This window comes from Galdieria sulphuraria, assembly GCF_000341285.1.
Source record: "Galdieria sulphuraria unplaced genomic scaffold scaf_21, whole genome shotgun sequence".
Taxonomy (NCBI): domain Eukaryota; phylum Rhodophyta; class Bangiophyceae; order Galdieriales; family Galdieriaceae; genus Galdieria; species Galdieria sulphuraria.
Window position 1 is genome coordinate 1 of NW_005178454.1, and position 13075 is coordinate 13075.

At 37.4% G+C, this 13075-nt stretch overlaps 7 protein-coding genes across 7 annotated transcripts; 5 read left to right on the forward strand and 2 right to left on the reverse strand.

Annotated features, from left to right (window-relative positions):
- The first annotated feature begins 60 nt into the window (after window positions 1-60).
- Gasu_27630 (archaeal ATPase) lies at window positions 61-1201 on the forward strand. Its single transcript, XM_005706222.1, has one exon. It carries the CDS (start codon window positions 80-82, stop codon window positions 1085-1087), a length of 1008 nt encoding a protein of 335 aa, XP_005706279.1. The 5' UTR covers window positions 61-79; the 3' UTR covers window positions 1088-1201.
- A 239-nt stretch (window positions 1202-1440) lies between these two features.
- Gasu_27640 (archaeal ATPase) lies at window positions 1441-3880 on the forward strand. Its single transcript, XM_005706223.1, has 2 exons — window positions 1441-2061; window positions 2111-3880. Exons 1-2 carry the CDS (start codon window positions 1652-1654, stop codon window positions 3762-3764), a joined length of 2064 nt encoding a protein of 687 aa, XP_005706280.1. The 5' UTR covers window positions 1441-1651; the 3' UTR covers window positions 3765-3880.
- Window positions 3881-5480: 1600 nt separating this feature from the next.
- Gasu_27650 (uncharacterized protein) lies at window positions 5481-6308 on the forward strand. The gene is made up of 2 exons (XM_005706224.1): window positions 5481-5673; window positions 5721-6308. Exons 1-2 carry the CDS (start codon window positions 5546-5548, stop codon window positions 6091-6093), a joined length of 501 nt encoding a protein of 166 aa, XP_005706281.1. The 5' UTR covers window positions 5481-5545; the 3' UTR covers window positions 6094-6308.
- Window positions 6309-6760: 452 nt separating this feature from the next.
- Gasu_27660 (transducin family protein / WD-40 repeat family protein) lies at window positions 6761-8281 on the forward strand. The gene is made up of 2 exons (XM_005706225.1): window positions 6761-8101; window positions 8143-8281. The coding sequence occupies exons 1-2, from the start codon at window positions 6791-6793 to the stop codon at window positions 8152-8154; spliced, it is 1323 nt and encodes a 440-aa protein (XP_005706282.1). The 5' UTR covers window positions 6761-6790; the 3' UTR covers window positions 8155-8281.
- Window positions 8282-8285: 4 nt separating this feature from the next.
- Gasu_27670 (transducin family protein / WD-40 repeat family protein) lies at window positions 8286-9780 on the reverse strand. Its single transcript, XM_005706226.1, has 2 exons — window positions 9438-9780; window positions 8286-9383 (listed from the first exon to the last, which is right to left on the reverse strand). Exons 1-2 carry the CDS (start codon window positions 9759-9761, stop codon window positions 8445-8447), a joined length of 1263 nt encoding a protein of 420 aa, XP_005706283.1. The 5' UTR covers window positions 9762-9780; the 3' UTR covers window positions 8286-8444.
- Window positions 9781-9805: 25 nt separating this feature from the next.
- Gasu_27680 (D-tyrosyl-tRNA(Tyr) deacylase) lies at window positions 9806-10600 on the reverse strand. Its single transcript, XM_005706227.1, has 6 exons — window positions 10500-10600; window positions 10411-10448; window positions 10336-10355; window positions 10186-10283; window positions 9981-10124; window positions 9806-9930 (listed from the first exon to the last, which is right to left on the reverse strand). Exons 1-6 carry the CDS (start codon window positions 10570-10572, stop codon window positions 9836-9838), a joined length of 468 nt encoding a protein of 155 aa, XP_005706284.1. The 5' UTR covers window positions 10573-10600; the 3' UTR covers window positions 9806-9835.
- A 750-nt stretch (window positions 10601-11350) lies between these two features.
- Window positions 11351-13071, forward strand: Gasu_27690 (deoxyribodipyrimidine photo-lyase). Its single transcript, XM_005706228.1, has 2 exons — window positions 11351-12641; window positions 12689-13071. Exons 1-2 carry the CDS (start codon window positions 11362-11364, stop codon window positions 13044-13046), a joined length of 1638 nt encoding a protein of 545 aa, XP_005706285.1. The 5' UTR covers window positions 11351-11361; the 3' UTR covers window positions 13047-13071.
- Window positions 13072-13075: the final 4 nt, after the last annotated feature.

Below are 13075 nucleotides of genomic sequence, written 5' to 3' on the forward strand. Positions count from 1 at the left end.
TCGAGATTTGTGCTGACCATTTGTGGAACGAATATTGAATTTGGACGAAGATAGAAAAAGTGTTTTTGATTTACTTTTGATGATGGCTCTTTATCGTATACCGTCTAAAGTAGATGATAGATTGACCTCGGAGTCCTTTTTATATGATGCCGTAACAGAAATGGGACTATATCGATATCCTATTGACCAGAATACTTTTCAAGTCCTAATTCCAAAAGTATTTGTTGGAATCTTCAAGAAGGACCCTTCCGTATCTTCTTTGGAAAAGATACTTCTTGGATCACTTGATGTAGAACCAGTAGATTGTTTCTTCTATTCAAAGTGTCGTGTATTTGAAGGAATTGTTGCTTTACGACTAGTTTTGATGTTGTCTTCAAAGAATCGAAATGAGTTGAGGGAATTGTTGTGTCAATTGTCTCCAATATGGAAACAAATGAAACTTCCAATCAGTACAATATCACCTATTCACTATATCAAGTCTGTCGTTAGTTCTAGAGAAACAAGAAATGAATCGAACAAGAGTCGAAGAACTTTTGCCAATACTGAATGGAATAAGATTATTCGAGAGACACTTTATTTAGAGACTATTTACATTCCTTTGGACGCTACTTCTCATAGTCCTGATATTATATTCAAATTACAATCTCCTGTGGAACCCAAAGTTCTTACTGTTGGAGTTGCTTGTAAAGGACGCTGGAAGTCGGAAGGAATTGGCTGGTCAGATATTATAGATGAAGCCAAGAAATTTTTAGATCCTGTTTATGATCAAGTCTTATCCAGTGCAATGGATTATCATCATTGTATGCTTATTATCGTTAGTACAAAGTTATCATTGAATGTTTCTAATGAGTTGGGTAGTCAGAGTCGTTGTTACTCCAGTGGAATGTTTATTGGAAATGATTCTTTCAAAGTACCTGATAATTGTGAACTTGTTATTCTTTGTGAAAGAGATGTCCAAATGCTGATTGACGACGAAATTTTGAATGGACTTGAAAGAGCATTTCATGTTTCTCATAATCCTACTTTTTGGGATTTTGGATTAGATTTACTTGATAGAATCCGTAACAGTTTCTTAAGTTGGCAATAGATTCTAACTCAGTCCTTCACTTTGTGATTTGTTTTGAAGAGCAAATAAACTTTTTTTTGGTATGTTTGAAACTCGGTTACAACTTATTTGCTTTCACTCTGAGGATTATTGTATTAATATGGTACTAACCACGAAAATCAAAATAAGCCTATTGTTGTAAATGTCACTGTCACAGTTTGACAGGTCATATTTGCTTCTTGTTACTTCTCAGGAGAGTGTCTTAAAGTGTTGACAAATGGGTTTTATACAAGGTCTTGTATTCGTCAAAGACTTTATTTATAGTTCGCCTCAAGTTGAAGGTTCCTCAGCTGGTCTATTTTCTAATAGCTCAGAGAAGTTGTTTTTATATACAATTGCACAGAAACCAATATCCACTCTTTATTACAAAAAAATGAAAAAGATAGTTTTTATCTAAAAGGCAAATCATGTTCTTATCAAGACTTGTCCTAAGCTTCAAAAGACTTTCGTCGCTCTCAAGAGTTTGAGAGCATTGGACTGTTGGAAGAAGATTGATCGACCATTGTTGTATTTTACTGTCGCATAGTTTACTTCATAGCTTACGATATGTCTAGTGAGCTTGAAGCAGAAAGCGTGTATGACATGGTTGTAGTAGACCGAGAACAAGATGTTGGTGTAGTAACACTGCAGTTATTTAGGCTATACACTCTACGTAAACTTGGTCGCCATTTCAAACCAGTCATACCCTTTGGTCCCCACCTCTTCGGAAGTGGAAAGACAAAATTCGTACAAAATTACTTGGAACTGGTGAATAATATGGGTGAAAGTGCACTGATAGGTCTCGATTACGTTGGTGAGTCTGAGAAGGCCAACCGAAGAGGTTTCCTGGAGAAGCTGAAAAGGGCTTCATTGCTCTTTGTGGATTTGAAGGAGTTGGAGCCAACACAACCAGAAAAAACGCAACCTAAAGTGGGCAGTCTACTATTTGTTAATAAAGGCTGCTTGTCTGCAATCAGGTCTTCCGCAACCAGACCCGGACGAATGTTTCAAGGAACTAAAACTTAGGACTGATGCTTTGGTTCAGAAAATCCGTTCAATCTTAAACATTCCTTCCGATCAATATCTCCTGGTGGCATTTGACGAAGTTGGTGTCCTTGACAAAAAGCGAAACGAATTTCAACTCAAGAAAAACAACAAAGGTAGAGTTCGACCTTACAACGACATTTTCGGTATCATTAGTCAATTATGCAAAGAACCCGACTTGTTTTTTATAGTTGTTGGGAAAAGTGAAGGCTTAAATATATATAATTACGTAGCTTCAGTCTCAAGAGTTCAGTTAGTGTTTATTCCTCTTTCGCCGCTTGAGAAACATAGTATCGTGGAACATTTGGAGAAAAGTTCTTCCTTTTTATTCCCTGGGAGCCCAAAGGTTTCAGAAATTCTTTGTCACGAAGACTTCTCAACTAGTGAACTTGCAGAATTGTTGTTGGAATTGACTGGTGGTGTTCCTGGTTTACTTGTTCGAGCAATCAGTTACCTTCTGCTGTATAAATCATCCAACAACAATTTCTCATTATCTAAGGAAACCTTCTTGATCATAATGAATAGCTTTCTAGTAACAAATTATTGTGTTGCGCCATTCTTACCTCGTCTGATAAGTCTCAGTGAGCAGCGTAAACGCTTGTTAAGAATGCTTACGTTATTATCTTTGTATCGTATTCGATTTGATTTTGATGAAACTGTGCAAATAAGCTCAAATTCTGATGTGTTTTTGTTTGACCTAGTTACAGATATGTGTCTCTATCGTCGATTGGTTATAGACCCAGACCACAACGAACGCTATGAAGTGTTGATACCCAAGTTACTGATTGAATATATTGACCAAGGCTTAAAGGATGATCGTTTAGAATGGTTACTTTTACAAACCCTCAAGTCTCAATCTATGGAATTCTTTTATGAGTCGAAATGTCGAATTTTGGAAGGTCTTATTGCGACACTGTTTTATTTACATTTTTCTCGGCATCCTACAAACAGCTCAATGTTTTCTACTCTTGGTCAATTGTCTCGTGTTTGGAATGAAATGAATTTACAATTTTCTTCCGAATCTGCTGCTTATTATATGAAATCTATACATTATACCAGAGCTGTATCAGGAACAGAGAGAATGACATTTGGAAGCAATGAATGGGAAAGGATAGTGGAAGAAATGTTAGAACTTGAAAAGATATATATTCCATTTCATTCAACATCCCATAGTCCAGATATATTATTCAAGTTGCATGGAAGAACGAATGAGAAGAACTTGATGATTGTGGGTATTGCTTGTAAAGGCCGATGGAGTCGTAATGGTATTCGATGGAATGAAATTTTGGAAGAAGCTCACAAGCTTTTAAAACCAGTGCATGATCAAGTATTGACTAGTCATCCTACATGGCATTGTATGTTGATTATTATGAGTACTCAGTTAGCAACCAACGTATCTGAGGACTTGAATCATTCTAGTCGTTGTTATTCATCTGACGATAGTGTTGAAGATTTCGTGATTCCTCACAACTGTGAATTGGTTATTCTTTCTGAAACCGATGTAGAAAACTTTGTTGGCAAAGACATTTTATCGAATTTAAGGAACGCTTTCAAATCTGTGGATAATCCACATTCGAGAAATATTGGCATTTCAACCCTACAAGAAATAGTTTTATCTCTTTCCAGAAATACTTAGGAATATCTCTTTGTTGTTCTTCATTGAACGTTGTCAGAGAAATATTCGAAATTCAATATTTTGTAAAGGAAGTGGTTTTCTAAATCTGATATCATATTAAACTATTTTATCAGACTTTGTCAGAAGATTCTTGAACAAATTCAGTACTACAACTTTAGCAGTATATTTTTAAGTTACGCTCGTAATATTATCGTAATGTTACAAATTCAGTTTCTTTCGTAGCACTTCAAACTGAATCAGTCATTTTTGCCAGGTCGGAATGGAAATAGGGGCTTGGAGGTGTGTATCAGAGTCTCAATGGTATGTCCACCTTATTCACATTCCTATGCCTTCATTGGGAAACGGACATTCATATAGAATGCGATACTGTAGCGAAACAAATTTAGAAAATGTTGATGCAAATCCCAACAAGACAGAGAACTTTTGTATGGGTGATGATAATGTACTCCACTATGTTAATAAAGTTTCAAAATGAAATGGGTATAGAAATGATGGAAAGAAATTTTTTCAATGATAGACTTGAGAATATTATATAGAAAGAGTTTGATAATAATACTGAAAGGAGTGATTATGAGAACGTGGTTGACTTTCAGTTGCTGGGCTTCAATGATACCAAGTTCGAAATCCCTCTGGCATCCAGTATTGTCTGCCAACTTCTTTAGAAGTATTTTGGCTCTGAGGTATGAAGAATTCCATAATCGAGAAGGATTTCCGAATAGGTTACAAAATATTTTGCAACCAAAATGGAAAATCAGTTGCTATTCTCTATCCATCCGAAAAGACTCAAAAAGTTTTTGTTTCATGGTGTACTGTATCCAAAGTTGAATAGAAAATTTGTCCTTTTTTCGGTTTCTATGCAATAACAAAGTTGTGCGGTGCTCAGGAAGACGTTGTTTCATTCTATCCGATATTCGATCATAATTGTTTGGATTTTGGTTTGGATAAATCCAGCCAACTTGACCAGATGGGAAGCTTCAGGAACCTCTGCAAGACTTGTATGAAGTAGATGAATTTGCAATTCGACCTTTGTTCGTGTTCTGAGATGAACTACTATTGAGTAGATTCTGATGAATCAAAACAATGAGGTTACGGCAACATTTCTCCATAGCTGAAAATGAATGTCTCTGCATATTTAAAAGCCTCTTTCATCGCGTATAGCTTTGTAGCTTATTGGAATATGATACCAACAAGCAGAATCGGATTCAATATCTTAAAATGCACGTTAGAAGAATGCTATCTGAAAAGTCTCGAACAAGATGCCGTTCGCTAGTAATTCTTTTAAAATGATGATTGTCTAGTGACTATATGGATTGTTGAGGAGCAATATGGATAGGTATTTACATCATAATTTCCTGAAGAGCAGATAAGAATTACTTCGCAACAGAGCAAGATCAAATCTAAATCAGTCTGAATCAACGATTGTTTGAAAAACCTTATACGTAAGTATTCCATTAAGTTGGACTATAAGAACTGGTTCTTTAACGAATCTGGAAGACATAAATAGTCTTAGACGAAGCATAACAATTTTAGAATATCATTTTCCTTATACCATCTTTTATTGAAACAGTAACTTCTGTTGGAAATGGGAGACTTCTTCTGTCAGCCTTGTTCCTACTATAAGACTGTCTGGTAGACTTCCCAAGTAGTCGATTTTCTTCTGAATAAAAACTAAAGCGCATCATGAGCTACACATTACAATTCAAATGATCCTCCCGCGAGAAGTATTTTGAATTGGAGCGTTGAGTCGGGATTCTTCAGCATACGTGACCTGGACTACTCTTATGAAGGAAGTTTTGAAGAAAACATGTATTCCTGACCACGAAAAGTCACGGGATGAATGGAGCAGGATACTAAGAAAACTACTAAGTCCTCAGGAAATTCTCTTACCTGACGGTACTATTAACCAAGAGTAAGTTTGAGATTCAGTTTAATTTCATAGTGATGTTGACTTCTTAGCTATTTCAAACCTGCTGTATACAAAAAAAATAAAGTTTTTTCACTAGATAGAGAAAAGATTTGGGGTTCTTATGAGTGGACGCAGTTAAAAACTGCCTTGTGTACCTATGCTGTTGGAGAGTGGCATCAAATCAGAGAGAACTATTTGACGCGGTGGTCTGAAGAAAGCATTGAAGAACAAACGAAATACATTCTTGGTGTTAGTGATATTGGGCCGTATAGAGGATGGAAAGCAACAAGCTGTAATGAAATCGACGAGGTTCTGGAGAAGAATCGGAACATAGCCGTTGAACAGGGCCGTTGGATTGAAAATCTCTACGTGGCGGACAGCATAGAGAGTTTGGAAGGAACTGAGCGTATAAGTGAGTCTTAGATATAAATTCGCGTATATTACGATTATAGAATATCGAAGTTATGATAGGGTGACTTCTTTGAGTTTGACACATCTTTACGTCTGTAGAGTCTTGAACGGCATATCGTATTCTATCGAAAATACTTCTTTTTACAGCAATTACAACATGACTTCTCAATAAAATATATTGTTCTGCGTTCAACCAGAGGCAGTCTTATAAACATTATCCGAAAATATATGAACAGAATCTGTCTTAAAGCACTCAATGACTTTTCCCCGTCAAGATTATAAGAGACTCGGGAATAGATTCAAAGCATAAGAATTTTTATTTGTAGAGAATATTCTCGTTCCATTTTCATAACCCAATGAGAAATAAGATATTACAGGGAGAAAACACTAATAGAGGGTCAATCAGGTTCAGTATTTTAGAATTATAAAGAAGGAACAACTTTTTTTGCAACAAAATTGTGCAATGCAATACACATATGACATGTAGACTTTTGTGATAGTTGTGTTTGACGAAGCTGATTGGCCATAATAAAAATTGTATTTATAATAAGCAATTTATATTGAATATGGCTTTTCAATTCGTTCACAAAACTCAACACTGAGTTTTTCGACAAAAGCATGAAACAATGGACTGACAAGTAACCAAATTTCGTAAGTTCTGCTTTTGCAAAATATTATTGATGGATTGATTTACGTCGTCTTTTGAAAAATGGAATACCTTGCAGAATATGGCAAGTTAGAGGATTTAGAGCAACCTTCTCAAGAGTCCCAAGTCAGAAAACCCCAAACTTTTCTGGTAGAACTTGCTCCTCAAGTAGATGAGGTTACTCGAGCACTAATTGACAAGAAAGCTTTGCAACCAGAAAGTGCTTTTGACCCTTCCACTAGCGTTCTGCAACATAACGCTACCTTCCAAGAGCTGTGGGCTCCTGTGTATTGGACTAAAACAACTGAAGAAGAAAGAACCCTTAATTTAAGAAGAGCTAATATACCGACGGGGCATACTGAGAAATATGAAGTCGCTGAGTTTGCATTTACAGAGCAGTTAAACTCTTTTGAGCGTACTGGTGTTGCTTGGGACCCAAGTATAGGAATTTATCGCAATGAAACGCCAATACATAACCCTTATCGAAAGATTGGAAAGCGTTACGAACTTGACCGCACAGGGTGGGGTGCCTTAGACCCCACACCTAAGGGAGAGGAAGAAGAGACAGAGAAGAAGCTCAAGAAGACCAAGAAAGGGGACCAAAGTCGAAAGATGGATAGTAATACAGAACGGGAGTCAAAGGAAGAGGAAGCCTTGAATAACGCTAGTCAAACCAAGAGTATTTTCCATCTCAAGCAAATGTACGATTATAGAGGAAGATCTTTTATGGAACCACCTTCAGAATGGAAAAAGGACAAAGAACACGACTGTTTTATTCCTAAGAAGGCAGTTACGACTTTAACTGGCCATACAAAGGGCGTGACGTGTATTCGTTTTTTCCCTGGTTTTGGTCATCTCTTGTTATCTTCCAGTATGGATGGAAAAGTTAAACTATGGGATGTTTATTCATCCTATCAAGTAGTAAGAACCTACTTAGGTCACTCCAAGGCAGTACGAGACATTATTTTCGACCACGACGGGAAACACTTCCTAAGTGCCGGTTATGATCGTTTTATAAGACTTTGGGATACCGAGACGGGTTCATGTTTACAGACTTTTTCGTTAGCTTCTAATCCATATTGTGTAAAATTTCATATGGGAAGTGATGGGAGCAATGAGTTTTTAGTAGGTTGTTCAGATAAGAGAATACTGCAATATGACTGTCGTAGTGGTGAAATGGTGCAAAGTTATGAGCAACATCTTGGCGCAGTGAACACTATAACCTTTATAGATGAGAACAAACGGTTTGTTTCCTCTTCAGATGATAAGACTCTTAGAATTTGGGAATATGGAATACCAGTGGTTGTAAAGTATATTTCTGATCCCTCAATGCATTCTATGCCCGCCTCTGTTGTGCATCCTTCTGGAAGATGGGTCTGTTACCAGAGTTTGGACAACCAGATAGTTACATTTAGTGTGCGAGGTGAATCATTCAAATTTCATCATAGGAAGAGATTTGCAGGTCATGTTGTTGCCGGATATGCTTGCCAACCAGATATATCACCGGACGGTCGCTTTGTTATATCTGGAGATAGTAGCGGCAAATTATTCTTTTGGGATTGGAAACGACATCGAATACTCAGAACACTAAAAGTTCATGATGCTGTGACTATAGGATGTGCATGGCATCCTGTTGAACCTAGCAAAGTTGCAACATGTAGTTGGGACGGTTTAATCAAATATTGGGATTAATAGAAAGTCCCATTGAATTGGTACATTATATATTTTCTGGTTTGAAGATATGGAAACCGTTGAAACCTGTTGACATAGTAAAAGAAGGAATCTGAGGATGCCAATGGACGTCTTTGGGATCTTTCTGTCCTTCATGCAGAAACAGTAGTTGGGGTGGAACATCTTTCCATTTCTCATCCAAGTTCATTGCTTGTTCCGATTCTTCGTCTTGGTCGGCTTCAAGGGAAAGGTCCCAAAAACTTATTCTTCCATCGGCCGCTGCACAAACGAGAGATGAGCTCTCAAAAGGTGACCACTCTATTGCAACGATAGGACTCTTGTGAAAGTCAAACTTGGCAACAGGACTAGTAGGGTTTTGGGAACCTTGCTCCGTAGAAAGTGTTCTTAGATCCCAAACTTGGAATATTCCTTCATCACCACCAGACACTAATAAATGAGTATCTATTGGATTCCATGATAAAACGTTAATGTCACTCGCATGTGCTCGTTCCATAACTAATGCACAGTGTTTTCCCAATCTTGTATCCCAGAAACGAATACTTTGATCCACAGAACTACTTACAAAGACTGTGGGTTCCACAGGACTCCACTGTAGGTCTTCTACTGAGTTTTGATGGCCTTCAAACGGCTGTGTGTTGACAACAAAGGAAGAACCGGTCTCACTAGAAGGCAACCACCAGCGAATATTTCCTACACAATTCCCACAAACCAGATGGCCAAATGATAAAGGAGACCACGAAATAGAAAAACCCTCTCCCATAGGGTCTTCATAGTTCTGAAGAAGCTGAATCAAATCGCCCTTTCTATCACTGCTTTCCAGAGCTGACAACGAACCATATTGAATGAACTCAAAGACTCCAGTATCTGACCAAAGCGCAGCTAACGATGCCTCTTGTTGTGGTGCTACACGAATCCGATTGACCGTTCCTCTATGCTTGTGTGTATAACTATAAAAGTGAGGTTCCTAAAACGTATTTCGCGTTGCATCAGTACAACTTCAAAAATGCCCAGTGGTTACCTGTTCATCCTCGTCGTCACTTTCATCTGACTCGCTCTCTGTCTTAGGTCTTCGTTTGAATATATTTGATATCTTTGCAAACAATATTTGGTTTTTGTGAGGTTTATCAGCTTGTGTCCCACTAAGGAAGCCTACTGAGAATGGTTGAGTCGTTTGCGCGTTGGATTCTCCGCTCAAAAAGTCAAAGGTTAGACAAGGCCATTCACTATCTAACTCAAAGAAAAAGTCATAAGTAGAAGGATCATAAGTCAAGTTTTCTTCAGCTGTTTCTTCCACAAGACTTTTGGCTTTGGCCGGTGACTTTGCCTGTTTACGTTTTCCCATCAATGACTGTAAAAAGAAATATTTTTATTCAAAGTCCCTAAAATATCCATGTTCTCTTTTGACTATGAAAGTTGTTAGTAACTTACTTTGGGACTTTTGGAATCAATTATAAATGTAACAGGTCCATCGTTTACTAAAGATACATTCATATACGAGCCAAATACACAAGCTGAGAGAAAAGTTTGAGGAAGTCAATTGGGTCTTCTGGCTGCTTCTTACCTTTCACAGCGTTTTGCCTGTAGTTTTCCTGAAACTTGTCGATTGCCAAATGGAACAATTCTCTACTTCTATCGGGAGGCATAGAACGATGAAAAGAAACCCTACCCTGACCCTTGAACGCGGCGTGCAAAGTAAACTGCGAAACTATGGAAACAACGTAGAAAACAAACGTAAGGGATACTTCCTGTTAGTTTTTCATGCATACCCAATAATATTTCACCTTGAAGGTCTACAACACTTCTCTTCCATCTTTCTTCCTCATTTTCACCAGAAAATGCCTTAAGATGAAGCGTTTTTTGAATACTGAATAAACACAATATATGAACTACAACTAAGAACAACACAAGTAACTTACATATATTCAAGATCTTCCTCCTAATACACATAAACTCAAAGTGTTACAAAAACAAGAAAGATTCGTCCGTCTTACTGTGTCTTCTGCAGCGATCCCCAATAGTACACAAAGACCTTATGCTTCTCAGAGAGAAATAAAAAAGCGATACTGAAAGAAGAAAATACCTTGTTGAATGGACGCAACTTTTCCTCCTCCGGAGACTGAAGCTTGGTTGACTCGCTGGATCACTGCTCTCATTTCTCTAAATTGCAAAAACAACCGATCATCTAAAAGTTATTTTATATTGTCCATATGTGTAGTCCAAAGAACTGTTGAAGATGGTGTTTAAAATTTGTTGATCTATACCAATATCAATAGTATCTAGGAAGGAAAATCTCTCTAGCTTCTGTGGATCCTTCCATTTGAGTCCGTTAAGTCTCCTCCGACCTAGTTAGCACTCATTTTTGGTGACACAAGTTTTCATTCGTTCCAGTTTGGAGAAACTTAGTCTGTTGTTGACTTCCAAACTCTTTTTTCGCCACATGGACCTGAAAATATTTTTAAAGTATGAAAACCCTTTATTTTGAACCTCCCTTTTCATATGCTTTCCTTGTTTTGGGAAGCACTTCACTTGGTTACTAGTTTCGTACAAGTTTCATTCGAAATTATTGTAGATGATATACTTGTTCAATATATTGTTGGTTTGATACGACTTTCTTAACTTCACCAGGTCTCAATAGTTCCTGTGAGATTGTTCGATACAGGTTTTCAAAGATTGTTTCATCACTAAAAAATCATCACCAAAGATAAGGATTTCCTTATTTTACACTGTTTTTCTGCATGAAATACGGTATCTCGATAAAAATCTCTCTCCAAACATTGCTATATGGATAGATGCGATACAAAATTAGTCTGCTGTAGTATCCTGATATCTAGTGCTTTGAAAACAGCAGGATCCAGGCAATATTTTACTAGTGAAGCTGTCTGCAATCTCTTTGAAGAGATTAAAATTATCTTCGATTCAAAACAAAAGAAGAAAATTCATAAATGGCCATTCCTTCCCTCAAGCAATGGCAAAGAAATATTCTTTTTGCTTTTCATAATGATTGCTCTCCTAGTTGCAACACTCCAAGAGCAAGAACTTTATTAGCTTCTCACATTATACAAAAACATATTCATATGGATACAGGAACTCATATCAAAGGTCCAACTATAGTATGGTTTCGAAAATCTTTAAGATTACACGACAATCCCACTCTGCAACGAGCAGTTCAGTTAGCATCCGAACTTTTTCCACTTTTTATATTAGACCCTTACTATATAAATCCTGACAAAATTGGATTTCAACGCTTTCGGTTTATGTTGGAGTGTATGAAAGACCTGGATCACTCGTTGAGAAAATACCAAAGCAAGTTGCTTGTTATTTATGGAGAGCCTGTCAATGTACTTGAAAACTGTTGCAAAACGTGGAAATGTTCCTATTTGTGTTTTGAAAAGGATTCGGATATCTATTCTAGAAACAGAGATGAAAAGGTATTGCAACGCATGAAGGGACTTGGAGTCCAGTGTTTTGTAGAGAGTGGTCATACCTTGTACGATTTGGATATGCTTGTGGCCAAGTTGAATGGCAACAGTCCTCCTACTCAAATGACTAGTTTCTTAAAGTTCATAGAACAAATTGGACCACCTCCAAAACCCATAGAGACTGTTCGCAACATTCCACCTTTAAGGAAGGAGCTGCTTAGCTCTATTAGTATTTCCAAGGTACCTGAAATAGAAGAGATTCCAGGTTACGAATTAATAACTGAGCCAACGCCTTGTCCCTTTCAAGGAGGAGAATCTAAAGCCTTGGAAAGAATGCAACAAGCTCTCAATAGAGAACAAGGAAAATGGATAGTAAGATTTTCGAAACCTCATACTTCACCAGTAAGTCTCGATCCTCCATCCACTACTGTTTTATCACCCTACATCAAATGTGGAGCTCTTTCCGTTCGTCTATTCTTTTGGGAGTTGAAGAGAGTGGAAGATTCCTTCTCTGTCAAGACAAAGCCACCCGTAAGTCTCATTGGTCAATTGTATTGGAGAGAACATTTTTATCTTTTGGGTTATACGATTCCCCATTTTGATCAAATACAAGGCAATCCATTATGTAAGACTATTCCTTGGGAACATCGACAAGAATGGTTCCAAGCTTGGGAGCAAGCACAAACAGGTTATCCTTTCATTGATGCTGCTATGACTCAACTCAAACAATGGGGCTGGCTGCACCATCTTACTCGTCATGTCGTTGCATGTTTTCTTACAAGGGGAGACTTGTGGATAAGTTGGTAGGTGAACTGTTGAGAAGCCATATTTTTGTATTCAAATTCTGTAGGGAAAAAGGCAAAGAAACTTTCGAAAAATATTTAATCGATGGAGACTGGAGTATAAATGCAGCGAACTGGATGTGGTTGTCATGTTCCGCCTTCTTCACGAGGTATTTTCGAGTCTATTCTCCTATCGCATTTCCTAAAAAGTACGATCCTCATGGTAACTACATTCGATATTTTCTTCCTGTACTAAGAAATATGCCTAATAAATATATTTATGAGCCATGGAAGGCTCCTCTGAAAGTACAGAAGGAAGTAAATTGCATCCTTGGTAAAGATTATCCCTTGCCAATTGTCGATCATGAAGAAATGAAAAAGAGAAATATTCAAAAGATGATTCAAGTTTTCCAAAATAAATCTTAAAAGGCACATTGGGAGCAACTCAACGAATG

Coding starts and splice junctions, on each gene's coding strand:
- Gasu_27630 (XM_005706222.1), top strand. CDS start 80: ATGATGGCTCTTTATCGTATACCGTCTAAAGTAGATGATAGATTGACC.
- Gasu_27640 (XM_005706223.1), top strand. CDS start 1,652: ATGTCTAGTGAGCTTGAAGCAGAAAGCGTGTATGACATGGTTGTAGTA. Junction 2,062..2,110: donor GGCTGCTTGTCTGCAATCAG/GTCTTCCGCAAC, acceptor ACTAAAACTTAG/GACTGATGCTTTGGTTCAGA.
- Gasu_27650 (XM_005706224.1), top strand. CDS start 5,546: ATGAAGGAAGTTTTGAAGAAAACATGTATTCCTGACCACGAAAAGTCA. Junction 5,674..5,720: donor GACGGTACTATTAACCAAGA/GTAAGTTTGAGA, acceptor TTGACTTCTTAG/CTATTTCAAACCTGCTGTAT.
- Gasu_27660 (XM_005706225.1), top strand. CDS start 6,791: ATGGAATACCTTGCAGAATATGGCAAGTTAGAGGATTTAGAGCAACCT.
- Gasu_27690 (XM_005706228.1), top strand. CDS start 11,362: ATGGCCATTCCTTCCCTCAAGCAATGGCAAAGAAATATTCTTTTTGCT. Junction 12,642..12,688: donor GGAGACTTGTGGATAAGTTG/GTAGGTGAACTG, acceptor CAAATTCTGTAG/GGAAAAAGGCAAAGAAACTT.
- Gasu_27680 (XM_005706227.1), bottom strand. CDS start 10,572: ATGAGAGCAGTGATCCAGCGAGTCAACCAAGCTTCAGTCTCCGGAGGA. Junction 10,284..10,335: donor GAGGAAGATCTTGAATATAT/GTAAGTTACTTG, acceptor GTGTTTATTCAG/TATTCAAAAAACGCTTCATC. Junction 9,931..9,980: donor CAGGCAAAACGCTGTGAAAG/GTAAGAAGCAGC, acceptor CTTTTCTCTCAG/CTTGTGTATTTGGCTCGTAT.
- Gasu_27670 (XM_005706226.1), bottom strand. CDS start 9,761: ATGGGAAAACGTAAACAGGCAAAGTCACCGGCCAAAGCCAAAAGTCTT. Junction 9,384..9,437: donor GTGACGACGAGGATGAACAG/GTAACCACTGGG, acceptor AATACGTTTTAG/GAACCTCACTTTTATAGTTA.